Here is a 16,713-nt window from a genome sequence, read left to right as displayed (position 1 = left end):
TTCTGTATAAAGCAGAAATGTCATCCAACCAGCAGTTCTTGTTGAACATAAAATACAGTTATGATAGAGGATCGTAAAAAATGACTTTAAATTTAGAAGATCAAGAAGAATGCCTAAATAATGCCTGTCATCCCTGTTCCACTGCAGGCAAAACAATCAAAATTTGTAGAGAAATGGAACCTCTAAAAGTCAGCCAAACTAAGTTTACCCATCTGACAACAGGAAAGTAAAGAATGACAATCAAGGTTAAAGGATGGGTCTCCAGGCCAGGACTTTGTATCCAAAGAGCACAATACTAGATCTCCATTCATACAATGCCATGAGAGGGTGAATCCACACAATTAATTAACATAATTAAAAAAGTTAGGAAAATTCAATATCTACACACAGCAGCATTAACTTCAGTAAAATGACTAAGTATCTTTCCATTCATGCGCTTTCATAACAAATCAAACGTGTGATATATACTAACATACACTTACTTCACAAATGGCATTACTAAATGCAGGCAGAAGATGACATCTGAGCAATAACAAAACTCCAGTTCTCCCTAACTCAGTAACGCAGGCATAACAAAAAACTTCCAGTACACTCAGTCTAATCAAGGATGCATTTGACATGAGGATGGATACATTAAAGGAGAGGAGACTATTGGGTAACATGAACCTTGGCTTCCAGAGAAAGCAGAAAGGGCTTCCATGGACAACATTACCATGTGGTTGGAAAATCCAGCTGCATACCTAACTGGCATGCTGTGGGAAGCTGGCACCCTGTGTTGCCTAATAAGTCACTGCCAAATGTCCCCTTCACAGCAGCTGAAAGTGCTGATTTATGCAGCAAGGCTCCTGGTCACAGAAAACACACAGGATCTGGCTACCACTAACTGGAGTACTAACATGCTTTTAGGCTATGAAAACCTAACAATAGTTACACTTTAGGTCACCTGAATTTATAAGTTAACGTAAGTATTTACTCTAAAAATCCAGGTTTGTGCTTGTGTTCTACATGAGGTCCAAACTGGATCTGCGCTTGAAAGCCTCCAAACTCACAAGCCTTCTCAAAGGAGACAGGATGGGAGCCATTCAGAATGTCATCACGAGCCTGTAAGAAGTAAGCAAAGACATATCAGGGACATCCAAAAGAATTACTCCATCTCTGAAATTCATCAAGAGCTAAAACACAGACCAAGAATCCAGCAACACACTTCTCTGTCTGAATGTCTTCATTATTCCATTGTGGATGTGTCTATGACTAATAAAATAAACAAAGGGATAGATTCTTCTCTGGTGAGTATCTACAGAGACATGCTAAAACCATGATTGTAACAACTATGATCAAAAAGACAATTTGATATATATTTCCTGTGGCACATATATATCAAATACAACTTACATACATGTACACAGACACAAGTGTATGCATTCACACCCAACATAACTCTTATCTTGCCACCTTGTAATAGCAGGGAAAATGATCTAACTTGCAAGTAAAAAACAAATTATTGTTACAGAAATAGGAAGAGGTGAAGGCAAACAGCATTTTCTTTCTTTTTGTTTACATTTTGAAGTCATAGAAGATGATGGATTTTATAGTTCTGGCATGGGAAGACTCGTCTATCCACACAGAAAACAAGATAGTATCAGTGCATGCTGTTGCAACAGTAACCTGGAAGAAGTATCTAATGGACATGAGAATAGCACAGCGTGATAATTTTTTTAAAACTCCTGAAAATTTAGTGCAGTCCCACAACCAATACCATCTTATAATCATCTTAAAACCATTTTATAATTTGCCTCAGAGCTTTAAAATGCAATTTAGAGCAATCCTACTTGAATCAGCTTCAAGTATAACAACTGAGCATCCCATTAAACATTCAATGGATTTTTTTCAACTAACAAAATCAACCCTAATGATTTCAAACTGAATTACAGCCAACTACACTGGAGACTACAGTTAGAAACTATCTTCAACAGAAAAACTCAAGCTTCCTAAGGTATAAGCATCTCTAACAATTTGGGGAACCTGCCTGGGTGGGCTCCCACTGTGTTAAATGATATGGTCCATCTCAAACAGGAAGCCCACCTGCTCTGTGCTGTTTATGTTGAATATTGTAAAGAAGGTGCAGAAACAGCTCAGGCAGAAAGAGATAAGTGGAAAGCCATCTGCAAGATTGAAATGAGATTTGACATTACAGAGAAAGCATCACCCATACAACAGAATGGGGAAGACTATACCTGATACCTGAAAAGAATGATCTAAAGACAAGGCATTAGTGAACACATTTATTTATGTATTTAAGGAAACAAGAATGACATGAAAATCACTATATTTTTGAATGTCCATTATGCAGTTGAACGTATTGATTTTGAGAATCAAAGCCTCTACACTATCAAGAGTGCTAAACCAAAACCAAACCAAACCAAAACAATCCACATTCAGAACAAGGAGTTTAGAAGATAGGAATACCTGAGCAACAAATAAGTTAGTTATTTAGCACTTGTTTTTGTAATATTTTTCTTCTAATTAACGTACACAGGTTTCCTCAGGCAAGCTAGAACTGGTACTCCAGGTTCACATACTGTACCTGAACATAAAGCAAATTCAGTTGAACAGGATCTCTTGAATCTACATTCTGGTCTGAATAGAAGAACTTTCGTCTCAACAGTAACGTTTCATTTTCATCAACTCCTTGTTCTCTAAATGTTCGGCTATGATCTAGCCAATTTACTGCAACAGAACCAGATAGACAAAGTGTTTAATCTGCAGCGTTGCCAGTGTTAATAGCTATTGAGAACATCATATGATAATTGGCCTTGCCATTGGAGGGGGACACCTAGCAAAAAAAGTTCCTTTTATTTATGTTTCTAGTCAGTGTTGATGGTTGCTACAAATGAGAATTTAGTAACAGAACAGCACTGCTGAAAAACAGGAATTTACCCCGTGGTATAAAACACCACAAATACCATTGAAGCAGCAACTACAGCAAAAGTAGTATTTCAGTACTAGATTCAGACCTTCAAAGCTGCATTGCAGTATTACTTGAAAGATTACCAAAACACCACCACCAAAACCAATTGCTTTGCTCACTTTTTTTTTATCCCTTAATACATTTTAAAACATTTTCCTTCCAGTAAAAGTTCATCTTAGTTCCCTGATGTTAAAACAAACTAATTCTCATCATTTTGCATATAAAACGGATCAAATATTGTCTTAGTTCTTTGGCACACTCCATTTACACTTCAAAGACAAAACTAGACATAACTTTGGATGGCTTTCAGTAGGCATCAGTAGTTAAATATCCAACTTGAATGAAGGGATTAAAAGGGTCATTATGGAAACAATCTTCCCTTCCCACTCTAAGTTATAACTCCACCACAAAAAAAAAAAAAAAAAGCAAGAAAAACACTTCAAAAAGACATACTCTCTCTCATAGCTAGAGGCAACAATTTGTCTATTTAACTGAACTCAAAAATGCACAGTAGTAGATGACACCATATATGAACATACACAATACAGGTAGGGAACAAGTGAGTCATACTGAAGAAGCTAAAAATGCAGTCCTGTATGATTTTCTTGCCCTGTTCTGCGGAAAGGTAGTAGTGAAAGAATCATCCTGGAATTCACTACTCACAATCATCATCAGTATGAAGCTTTGCCTTCAATTTTTCCATTTTTCTTTCATCACGCAACAATGTCCTATCTTTCTTAAGTGTTCCTGTACTCTCTTCTTTCTTTTCTTCAATGCTCTCCTGGATTAAGGAATATTCCTCATAATTGGTTATTCCTGGAATTAGAAATAAATCCAGTGTTTGTAATAAAAAAAATTAATACATTTAAGACACAGATAAAATTTTTTTCCATGTATTAAAACATCAATGGTTCGTTACAAGTATAATGAAGATATTCCAGATGAAATGCAGACCAAAGCATGGGGAAGGGGATCCCAAGAATAATCTACAAGTTCTGCATTGAAGATGTTTCTCTAATGTTTGGCATTATTCTTCAAATATATCATATTTGAAGGTGCATTTCCCTTCGCGGATGCCTACAATTGTTTCCTGAGAAGTGGGTGATTTTAGCTTGCCCACAATGTGCAGAAGAAATGTGGCACAGCAGACTGAGGAATAAAAAACACATGAGTAGAGTTCCAGAACTCAACTTTTCCCATGAATTTTGCATGAAACTGAATTGAAAAAAAAAAAAAAAAAAAAAGTTCACAGCATTTAGTATATATGCTATGCTGTTCTCATTTCTCTCATCATCTTCCTCCACAGCATATTTATGTTATACAAGAAAGCAAATTAAATAAATGCTTGCATATATGACCACATTCATGAAAATTAGTCAAACTAATTTTTAGAGCAAATCAATTTCAGAACATTGGAATCCAGCATAGAAACACTCACACAATTAAAACACACATTTTAATCTACCTTGAAAGTGAATTAATCTAAATCTATCTCAGTCAAATTAAGATCATTAATTCTAAATGAGAATGAAGCAAGAGATTAAGATAATTTAAAGTAATCCATGTTGAATGCCTGCTTATAGGTAAATTTGAGTTAGTTTCCTAAAATGTCATTATTTAGATAAATATAAAAACAGACTATAACCAAAATGATACATTTTAGGCCAGCTGCTCTGGATGGTTTCCATATGTAGTTACAGAAGTAACATGATATTGTAACTAAACCTAAATCATAACATAGAAATGTAAGTTTAGATATATTTCAAGGTCAACAACTTCTATGCCATTAATATTTAGCAAAAATTTAGTTTCCTAGCAGGAAAGCTTGTATAAGTAACACACAATGAAGAAGTTAAAACAGTACTGTCAGATACCTGTGCCTTCAAATGTTAAATACTGAAGTTAAAGGATATAGCTAATTCTCTACTGACTTTCACAAGAAAGCATGGACAATAGCTTTGAAACAAATGTTTGGTCAACATTAACTGATAACATAATTTCAACATTTGTCAACATGTGTCAATTTCTATCCAATAACACACATGGCATCCTAAATTTCAAGATGTCAATATGGGAATAAGCAAATAAATATTCTTGAATATGTAGGTCCCAAAATCTTACCTATCCTGCTGCAAATGGTAACCAGCAATTCACCAACTGTTTTAGAATCATCCACCATGACTGTTTTCACTGAACCATCCAACATACGTATTTTCTGAGGTCTCTGTTTCTTTTTGTACTCCAATATATCCTATGAAGTAAACAATACTGTTTCTAAACATTTAGGGAAACCACCACAAAAACAATTCTACAGGGTAGATTCCTGAAGCAAGATGCTCCCCCCTCCCGTCTTTTTTTTTTTTTTTTTAATGCATGTATATGTGTTTGAATTGGATCAGTTTCAAGAAAAGACTCAAATTTCTCCTACCCCTCCAAACACTAAATATTGTTCTTGCTACTTGGGAAACAAGCTTTCTGAAAACATGTTGATGAACAAAGCAACAGATTTGTACCATACCCCATTTCTCAGCATGTAATAATCCAGTGTTCTTCCAGCCTCCAACCATATACCTTTACGAGGATCTTCATCTGACAAGAACAATCCATAGTCAGAGGCTGTGTAACAGAAAAGACAGTTCATTGAAAAATATAAAACCTCATCAAATCATCATTTTATTCAAGATTATTCAGGTTCATGATTAAGCTTCCATTATGTTTACCCCTCATTCTTAATGAACTAGTATGCCTTTATTTTTTGCTGTGCTTCAGAGTAATATTTAATTTAGCAGCAGATAGCAGGGTATATCAGGCATTATAGAAGACTTGAACAAAAGCTTCACTAAATATGCACATATTACATCCATTATGGATCATCTATATTATATTAGAGAGAACTTATTACAAATAAGACCTTTTTAAAATGCTCATAGGTCCGGCTTAAAGACCTATATCCTTAGAGATCCAAAAATACAAGCAGTTCGGATTTAATCATAGTATACCATTTCAAGCAGTAGTTCTATTTCAAAACATTGTTTTCAACCCTTAACATACTTCGCCTATGCTGAACATCCAAATATTTTTTTGGTAGATGTTTCAGGTTTATAAAGTGAAAAAGAGGTTTTCAGAATCATATTTGTGGTAACAATCTCAGGAAAAAAAATCTGCGTATATTGAAGGCTAAGCACAAACCAATTGATTCTTTCACAAACACAAGTAAATGGTAAAACTCTTGTGGCCACGGAAGAACAAATTCAGGCTTAAGCTTCAAAGCCTAGACTCCAGGTACACAAAATGAATATCATGACTGTCAATTGAAAGACTACTAAAGCATGAAGAATTGATACACAGCACATTCTTAGACAAATCCACTATCACAAACAGAAAAAGCTACTGTTCTTCAGTTGAGCCTGCTCTAACTCTTGTCCTAAAGTTGAAGCTAATGCTTATTTCCGTAAAAGCTAGTCACCTGTGTGCACACCATCTGTTACAACAGCCCCATGAAGGGACAGCATACCTCTTAATTTTCAGCCATGTGATCACACCCTCTGATTAGAACGTCAAGTAAACATAGCTACAACTTTGGGACAGTGTTTCATTTTTAAGTGTATTTTAAAGATACAATTCACATTTATTCAACAACATTTACATTAAACACAGTGTTACTTATGCAAAGATATAAAAACATAGCTGAAAGATACCGACTTTTAAAGGAAAAACCCTTCCAAGAAACTGAGTAAGAACAACTTCTCCTACAGACCATAATTAAAAACTCCACTGAAAAGGCAAGTGATCCAAACAGAGATGTTTATGGACACAAATTCAGTACAGAATCAATTAAATTAAATTTTAGAATCTGTGCCTATAAATAGCTTGTGACATTTGCACACAAAGGGACTTTGCACTGAGAGCAGAATTACCAAGGAAGCGTTGACTGCTCTACTTTTCACTTCTGGGGAGTGCACCCTAGTAATGAAATAGCAGTAGCTGTGCAGCTTGCACATGAGTATCACAGTCGCATCTGTCCCAGCATGTAAGCTTGTTGGAGAAGTGAAACTTACATGGTTGATAGTAGAACTACAAGACAATGTTTTCTATTGTGCAGGAACTGGTTAGGTCACTCTGTACTGCACCAGTATGAGTTTTCCTAACGAACAGGCAAACAAATGTTTTAACAGCCACAAAGAAGGGGAAAGGATATGTTGTTACATATATATATATATACAGACGTATATATTGTCATGCATTGCAACTTCAGAAAGATGTTTAAAGTTCGTAATTGCACTGCAATCACAAAAAAAAAAATAAATAAATCAAGAGAGTTCCCAGGCTTTTCTGAAGTTTATGATATTCAGGGCTATTTATTACTTGACTTCACTGAATATAACAGCTGTTCAAAATAACTGCCTTAGGATATCAGCATATCACAAACACACAGGTTATATCTGAAAAATAGAAGCTCTGTTACTAGGCCTCCTAAGGGCTTCTGCAAAGGAGAAGCATTACTAAATAATACCAATTATCATACATGACTGGATTTTATTTTATTTTAACATTTAGACAAGGTTTTCAGAAGACCTCTAATACTGGAAAGCTGTGCAAAAAACTCAAACCGTTCTAACAATTACATTCTAGTGGCATTATACACAGCAGAGAACCAAATGATTCTGAAGAATCTGGACTTTTGAACAACTTTGACTAAATTTAAAACAGATTTTCTGCCTGAGTGAACAAATATTTCAGTGTTTTCACATCTAATTTGCTCAATATGTTCAGAAAGATTTGATTAATGAGTAACACCATTCTGAATATGGTGTGTTTTTCTTTTGTTTTGTTTTTGTGTTCTTGTTGTTTGTTTTTAAACTTAAACAGTTTAAAGCATTTCCTTTTCTGCATTTTGGAGATGTCCAACCTTCTTTGGTAATCCACGTTGTCCCTTTCTTTGGTGAGGCACCAAAAAAGTTTACCCAGACCTTCCTAGAAAGCGTAACCACAAGCTTTGCTTTAAGATGATACCACAAAATCTGTTCTCCAATAACTTGGCCTTTCAGAGAACAGAGCAAGATTCAAGAAGGCTGGTGAATGTGCGCACAAAGGGAAAGTGATCCTTCAGCCAAACAAGCAGTTTACATAAAAAGTGAAAGTTTCACCAAAAAATGTTCCCATTGTAGAAAAAAATCTGTCTCACCACAAGAAGAAAGAATTCAGCTAACTTCAAGAATTCAGCTAACTTCAGCCACTTAAAATTCTGTTTCAACTCTGTGTCTTTTACTCCAGAGTCTTCTTTAAATTAAAATACAAACCCTACAACCATAAAGATAAATGAAGGAACACAACAGACAGTAAAAACAGCATGGGTCTGTATATTTTCAATTCAGCCAGTGAATCGACTAAGGATAAATAAAGGAACTCACCTTGTCCCATTTGAGCCTCTGGAACTCGTTCACGAATAACTCTGCAGGCATCATACACTGCAGTGGATGGTTCAAACTGCATCGTCTTCACTACATTGCATTGGCGGACACAGATCTTCAAGGAAAGTGCTACCATGGTGTTCAAAATCTTGCAAGTTTCTACTGAATTGTCTGAAAAAGCAGTGATATATTATTGCTCAGAATTTTCCACTTAACTCTTTCATATGCTCAAACTGTTTGTAGAAAAAAAAAACTGAATGACTTTAAAAGAACGATACATTTTCAATAGCTGCCTATACATGTACAGTCCCACTAGCATCCTCAAGCTAGAAACTGTCCCCAAACACGTATTATTCTTGGCATACTGAAAATTCATTTTCAGAAGAGGTGTGTACACATTACTAAAGATTAATATTTTGTCTGAGATATGACAAAATGCTGCATAAGAAAACAATACATTCACTGGGTATATCACCAATAGTAAGTATTTAGTAGTGACAGAAAAGCAACTGCATAATTTCCATTAAATCCATTTTTCACTCTTCAATATGACAGATTTATTTAATAACAAATACAAATTAGAGGTCAAATTTTCAATATGCAAAACTCAAATCAAAATGGTTATTTTTTCCTCCTCCTTTTTAGATCCTGACACATGGGAATCAGTGGGTGCAGGAAGGAGTAGGTTGCTTTCCAAAGACAAAGGCTACATATTTTCAGATGAAGAAATTAACTGGTTCCCCTAATGATGAACATGACTCTCACCAGCACCTTTTGTTAGAACATTTAGATTGGCTGGTAATAAACTGCTTAGAAAAACTACATTAAACAACACAGATTCTGAAGTATGCAATACTGTGTGTTCTTTTCAAGACTGCATAAATCCACTAGATTTTTTTCTATCCTGTTATGTGCCTACCCAGAGCTCCAAGAACAAGTTATTTTTCATTCCAGTTCTATTTCAGAAATGTCGTTGAATATGACAGCTATTGTCTACAAAAACAGGAAGATACAAATGATTTTTGTTTCATTTTGTAAATTGTCTGGGGTTTGTCTCAAGTGTCTTTCCTCACATTCCAAATCACACCTCCATCACTGGACTTTCCATAGGGATCTTCAAAAATTCTTCAGAACTAAAACCCTTTCTGCATAAATACAGAAACAACAAAATCTTAAAATGCTTTCTGCATAAATGCATGTGCATGTTTTTAAATAGGAGGGTGTGAGATTCTAAGGACTCAAATTAGCTGCTGCTGATAATTTGACGACACATTCCACTAGATAAAAATTTAAAGGCCAGTTGTGCATCTTTTTACAGCCCAAATACTCAATTTGGCAAACTCACTTAAAGCAATAAGAAGGAACCACCATTTATATTTCAAGGGTGTTAAGAAAACACAACACCAAAGTACTGAGCTCCATGACTGCACCCTTCTCCAAGGCACAGACAAATCATCTCTCTACTGATACCATTTAGGAGTAACTCTAGCTCTAAAATGTCACACTCCCACATGTTATTGGGGCAACCCACCCAGCTGCCTCTCAATAAGCTAAATCATTCTACTTTATTACTATTATTATTATTATTACTTCCAGAACCACTTATTACCACCAGTATAAAATACTACACAGTGCCAGATTTTCAGACTGACAGTGGAAAAAAAAGTCAGTGAGAGGAAAAATGTACAGGAAACATCGATGAATTTACGCCAGAGCATCACCAAAACAAAATTATCTGGAAAAAACACAGGTTGGAGCAGTTTTCACCATCCAGAAGGTTCCCTGGGAGAATTACATGTTCATGTGTATGTACGTGCACTGTTACAACAAGTGGCATACTAACAGCTGGAAAAAAGACATATCAGCTTGAAAAACAGCCTGAGCAAGTTGCTCAGAAAGCAACCCTAACTCACAGGCCACCTCTAAAACCTGTCTGTTGATTCTGGTGCAGTATGGTGAGCCACAGTTCCTGCTCCCTCCTCTGCCTAGAGAACGTGTTAGGGCAGGGACATTAAATGCAGCCCTTAGGACTCTCACTCTCTCCCAGTTGCTACTCCTCTTAAAAAGATTAAGAGAGAAAGTGACACCAGTGAATACAAGTACTGGAAAACGTTTTCCAGAAAAAAGCTTTCCTCTCCTCTTTGCTTTTTTATTGAAGCCAAAGGTGAGGCTTGCAAGCCGCTCACATTAAATAAAATATGCCGATTTGGAAGGGACCCACAAGTATCATCTTAAAACTTGAGCTGTCTTGTCCATTAGAAGGTAATGTGGATGTTGACCTTTTCCTGGATTTTTCAACTTTTCCATGAACAAGATACAGTCTAGCTTTGGGTATGAATGCCTTTGGTTGAAGGGAAATATTCATAAAAAAAATATAAATGGATTCAACAATCATCTTTTTAAAAAAAAAAAAAAAAGAGTAGAAACATGGAAAGATGTCTCCTCTCTTCTGCTAACATATACATTCAACCGATCTGTACACTAACATTATAGCTAATACAGTTGCAAAGGCACATGGCAACACCTTCTCCAAGATCCACCTATCCACCTTCTTTTAAGGTTAAAGAAGTCAAACATCACCATGTCTAATGAAATGATTCATTGTTTCCTGTTAAGAAATACTAGACCAAGGACTTAATAGTCATAAATTAGCACTTAGGTTGAAAGTTTCCTGACATACATACAAATCCTTTATTATCAGCACTGGCAGTAGTCAGTGGGGCCTTGTGTAAGTTATGATGATGTATTATTATGCTTCTTAATTCTGAATCTTTACATCATGTCAGAAAACAAACTTTTCTATTAAGGTGAAGGGTCACAAAATAATGGCATGAAAATAGACACAGTTAATTCCAACAGATAAGTTTTAAAAGTGTAATTAACCCTTTCATATGGATCACTCAAAAATGGATTTTTAAAAGGGCACACTATGAGGAAGCATTTAAATTCAGTACAGTGCCTGATCTCCGTCTATGAATGGAGAAAAAGGGACAGAGAAAAGCCAAATGGTGAAGCTAGAGTATGAAACTTTAATGGGAAAGGTAAATATCTATAATGAAAGATATTCTGCTAAACTTGCTGTGATTTTGCAGTTTGTACTACTTCTTTTGTTAGGTTAGTATAAACTTAGCAAAACACAGCTTTTGGGCAGGATCTCACTAGTAAGATACAGAACAGAGTAAGTCAGAACTTGGAAACAGCTTCACCAGTATGATCTCATCATATACTTGATAAGTTTCAAAACAAGGTGATGACCCATCATTTCATATTTACACCAAAAAAACCCTACTAAATGCATTACATTGTTTCCTAGCTTGATAATATTTTCACTTTGTGATTGTGCATTGGAGAACCACCATAAAAGCATGTGTCCAAAGGAACCTGCAGAGGCAGTCTAGTTTAGTCCCTTTTACTGAAAAATGGTGCATCCCTATGGTGTCCCTGGCAGGTGCTTATTTTATCTGTTCTTACGAAGCTCTATTGAAATCAAGTCCACAACATCCACAAGGAACCACTCATTTAGTTGTTTGTTTGTTTGTTTGTTTTTATTAGTTTTTATATTTTACCACCACCTCACCTTGCAAATTTTCAACCTAGGTCTTCCATGCTGCAAAAGAACCTTTTTTTCCCCCTGCTCTACATACACAGACATGGTAAATTAATCCCTGTAGTCTTTACTACAATTTTACAAGTTATGAACCTGTTACCATGGCCTCCCAATGCCTTCTTGTTATTTTTTTTTTCCCTCTAGGTTCAGATACTACTCCTTAAAGAAGGAAGGACCTAAATATGCAATGGTCTAATCTCCCTTGAACCCAATGCTCCTGTTTTCAGAGATGCCAAAATATACTTTATTCCGAAAATAGCTTATTAAAAGAGCCCATGAGTTATCAGCTTCCTTCAACACTGTGTTCTCAAAAATCCAAAGTGGGTATTCATGTGTCTACTTCAGATTAGCCTCAAGATGAACCTTCCCACCTGGCTTTCAGCAGTAACTGGGACAGGCAGTTTCCATCTCCTGGGTAACAGCCAAAATAAGAGAGCTGTTTTTCCTCAAAAGAAAAATGAACGTGGTTAAGAAAAAGGGCTGACACCACAGAGAAAAACAATGGAAAAAATCCTTCCATGTTCCCTTTAGCTTCTATACACTGACTCACACCACATTCAAATATTTTTCTGTGCAACTACCAGACACTTTTTTTCTCCTCCCCAATATCACTTACTCTCTGGAGCAGGTGATGAAAAATCAAAGGATTCCTGGAAATCAAAAGGATTTTGGAAGCAATGTTTCACCTCGTACTAAATCTAATGCCCTGTAAGCACTGCAGTAGGCAATTTCTAAATTAGACTGTACCTGATCCATGCTTGCAAGGCTGGAGATTGAAATAAGTTACAGTCCAGACAGCAAGGGAAAGACAGCAGCAGCTCGAAGTTCTTAAAACAACAGAATCATCACTGAGAACCCAATACTGACAGGTATGTACCGATGTTCTGGGAAATCCCAACAAAACAAGAGTATAACCAGTGGTTGAATAATGATGAGCAAGTGCCTATGCACCCACAAAGACACCTTGGATAGATCATGACAATAAGAGAAAATATTTCCTACATATTAGAAAAGACAATGAAATACTGAAAAGTATGAGCTAAGAATGAGACAATATTAAGTTTCTTTGGAGTGAAGTAACATCAGGCTGTGGGGATGCCTGCCATTCCGGCCACAGTCCAGCACTGGCGTAACCACTACAATAGCCAGCTACCTTCCAGCTGCAGACATTAACAGCCTCCCTCATAGCTGCCAACAATTGTCTGCACAACCATGTTCACTCAGTTCTGACGCTTTTTTTCCTGTGTTGACCATCATGTTTTGAAGAGCATCTTCTCCTTAGTTTTGACAGAACTGGGTTATGGAGTGATTATATAAATGACATGCCAAATCATCCAAGACAGTAGTGATCTTCAGTAGAGGAAGAGGAGCACCATGTGGTGAAGGGCTGATCACTGTCCCATTTGGGTCACCAAGAGACCAGCATGTCACCATAGCTTGCAGTCACTAACCTGGGAGGAAAAAACTTGCAGCAGACACTGTATTTCCGTTTGCAAAGCCTTACTTCAACTTTCAGCAGATACTATTTTATCCTTCCTCAAAGCCCCCTGGCATAGACATGCATTCGCACAACAACAGCTAGAACTACGATGCTGGTACTGTTAAGCTACAAGAGGTCTGGGTTTAGATGCAGATACATGCTCAGTTAACAAGTAATCTTTTTTTTTCTTTTTTTTTTTTCCATTAGAAGATTTTTTCTGAAATTCCCTAGGGAAAAATATATTTATATTATATATATATACACACATATGCATGCCTGCACACAATAAACATCCCTTCATGTCAAATTTTTTTTCAGTGAAAGTTTGATCAAATACATTATCTATACTGAAAAAAATATAAGTATCTGCAGATCTGAACATTTCTATTTTCCCTTAAATAAGTTTGTAAAATGCTTTTCTATTGATTTAGTTGTTTGGTACAAAATAAGCCAGAAAAGTACAAGATTAATGGTGGACAAGTCACAAGATAGTAAATCAAGCAAATACTTGTTAACATTCCCAAAGTAACAACAAGAAAGCTGAGTGTCAAAGCATACTCACCTTTTACTTCCACTGGCAATTCATTTAAAATTGCTTTCCCTCCTGGTGTCACATGGCTAATACAGAAATTTCACAGCACATTCCCTGAGGAGCTAAATGGTAACAGAGCCCAGCTCTGCTAGACTGGAAAGGGGGCACTGACATGAAAACTACCTCATCAGCTGCTGTGCAAAGAGATAGAGGGGGAAGCATAATTATCTCAAGAAGCATTTTACAAGGACTCTCAAGAGACGTATAACCCAAGATAAAAGGCTGTGCTTCTGAGTATTAACAAGAACAGGAGTTTGCATCCTGTAATTCAAGCAAGAATTAACTATCATCAAGCTAAAAGCATACAACAAAACAGCAGAAGCATAGCTTATGAGAGGCACAGGGGTGATCATTTAGCTAACACCGATCTCCTTGAGCATTCACATACTTACCTGGCTTAATTTCTACCATTCCTACCCCAATTCTTGGGGTGTCTGACTGCTGATGAGGCAAATACATGGTCTATATATTTTGAGCTACATTGCTAAGCAAACAGAGGACGCAGACTTGTTTTTTTAAAACTATCTCAGCTTAATGCTATGATGAAATGAACATGACTTTGCTTCCATTTCACATCCTTGCCAATAGAATGCTTGAAGTAAAACAAGCCAAAACATCTGCATTTTTAAACCAGGCAAACATGGAACAGATAACATTGATTATGGACATAGTCCATATTTGACATGTCAAAGTTGCCACTGCCAGTGCTATTGGTGAAAATCAATGCTCTGCTATGATTTAGCAGAGGTCTGTCTCCCCAGAGATGTTCCTTAATTTGTTCATTTAGGCTTGAGAAAATACAAATCTAGATTATGGGAGTATCAAAGTCTAAAAGCCTACATGTATACATGATGGTATAAGGCAAAGCTATGTATTTTCATATTAGACTAACTTAGTAAGACAACCCAGTGGGTCAGAAGTTCTGTATTCATCTCAATACGCACCACCCTACTGTTGGCACACAGCACCAGCAATACAGCACACTGTATTTTCTACTGGTCACAACAGTTGAGCATCTAATTTTCCTGCAACATACCAAGCACTTCTTCAGTGGACTGCTGCCTGCTAAAACCTTCCTAAGCAAAACGTAATCAAAAACAAACTCAGTTGTCCTTCTAGTTACATTTCTTATTTCCCAACTTATGAATGCAAACTGAAGTGTCATCTTTCACAATCAGTAACGATGGCACTACGTGGCAAGCAAGCAACTGCGTAGGCATTAAGATCAACAAAACATGTTTTACTATAAACTCACAGTGGCACCAGTTAAACCAGTCGGTCGCTGTTGCCACCTTATGTGCTTATCTTGTAAAAGGCCACACTTTCCAAAGAAGTCCACCCTCTCTATAGTGCTCCATTGCTGTCTGTTTGTAACTCATTTGTACCAGGCTGCTCTCAAAAGTGCTTAAGGGGTGCTATTTATATTTTTTCTTAGAACACTAGGCTGATTCTCCTCCAGCTCAATGTAGAGCAAGTGACTAAGCTGTGGGTTGCATGCCTGAAACATGGTCATATGGCACAGCAAGGCCTTCATCAAACTCCTTGACAGACAAGACACTGAAGATGCCATGACTGACCGGTTGCTTTGCCAATCCCCTGAGAACACTGCAGAGAGGTGCTTCAGGAAGAATTATCACTGATGCCCAAATATCACACACGTGAATGCTGAGCTAGAAGTTGTATTTCATCAACAAATTTAGAAGGGAGCAGCATGCACTCTTCTGGCAGTCAGAAACAGAACAAAAACAAAACAAAAGCAAAAACAAAAACCTCTGTTTTGATTAAATAAGCTTAAAGATGAAGGCAACAGCAGTAAACCAACTGCCTATTTCAAGTATTAACTTCTGGTCTCTGAGTACAAAGGTATCAGCATAGGGGTGTCCAGAAGTAGACAAAGTCTCAAGTACTACATGCTGTCTGGGGTAGCTAGTCAGAACTGTTTAAGCGTGAACAAGCAAACAAGAACTACAAGCCTTCCATCACTTATAACACAAGAAGCTTAACACTATTCCGAAGAACATTCTTTATCCTGTGTGTAAAATGTGCATTGACAGTTAAATGCAAGACCTTAAACATACCATACCCTAAGAAAAGCCTTACTCAGCCACAAGGCCTATATACATATACCACACATTCTGATAAATTTAAAAAATAAGATAAAATAAAATAAAAAAAAGCTAACACTTACATGCTATGAATTTTTGCTGAGATTTTTTTTTTTTTTTTTTTTTTTTTTTTTTAAGATTTCATCTGTAGTGTCCAAAACCAAGTCTTAAAAATAAACCATTTGAAAACCAGTAAAATGAAGGTGAACTAGGACCACCTTTGGAATCATTAGTAAGCATCAATCATGCCATTTGTGGTTCACACAGTCATACGGGAACATCATCTATTTTGTTCTATATCCAGCAAGCAAGCATCTTCAAGCAAAATTATGTAAGAAACAAAAATACCTGACTCTAAGATTTATTTATAGGACAGTCAGTTTATTAGCAATTCAACTAGTTTGCTTTTCAAGTCAAAAGGCATATTTGCTAACTCACATGAATGTACCTTCAAGATGAAACAGGAATTACAATGATATGGGAATATCACTGTTCTGAACAGAACCAAGGTGGCTTTTGGGTAACAGAAGCAGAGAGCTTGACTGAAACT

At 36.5% G+C, this 16,713-nt stretch overlaps 1 protein-coding gene across 3 annotated transcripts in view; it reads right to left on the bottom strand.

Annotated features, from left to right (window-relative positions):
* TLN2 (talin 2) overlaps positions 1-16,713 on the bottom strand; it is a 174,831-nt gene that overhangs the window by 96,139 nt on the left and 61,979 nt on the right. For all 3 annotated transcript variants that reach the window (XM_084293342.1, XM_084293344.1, XM_084293343.1), the window contains exons 4-9: positions 8,380-8,550; positions 5,487-5,584; positions 5,090-5,219; positions 3,632-3,784; positions 2,585-2,727; positions 974-1,101 (exon numbers count right to left, since the gene is read on the bottom strand). In XM_084293342.1, the coding sequence (XP_084149468.1) occupies positions 974-1,101; positions 2,585-2,727; positions 3,632-3,784; positions 5,090-5,219; positions 5,487-5,584; positions 8,380-8,515 (788 nt within the window). In that variant the 5' untranslated portion in view covers positions 8,516-8,550. The remainder of the gene's footprint in view (positions 1-973; positions 1,102-2,584; positions 2,728-3,631; positions 3,785-5,089; positions 5,220-5,486; positions 5,585-8,379; positions 8,551-16,713) is intronic.

The sequence above is a fragment of the Netta rufina genome (genome assembly GCF_964035555.1).
Source record: "Netta rufina genome assembly, chromosome: 11".
In the NCBI taxonomy this organism is placed as follows: Eukaryota; Metazoa; Chordata; class Aves; order Anseriformes; family Anatidae; genus Netta; species Netta rufina.
This window is presented reverse-complemented; position numbering and strand designations above follow the sequence as displayed.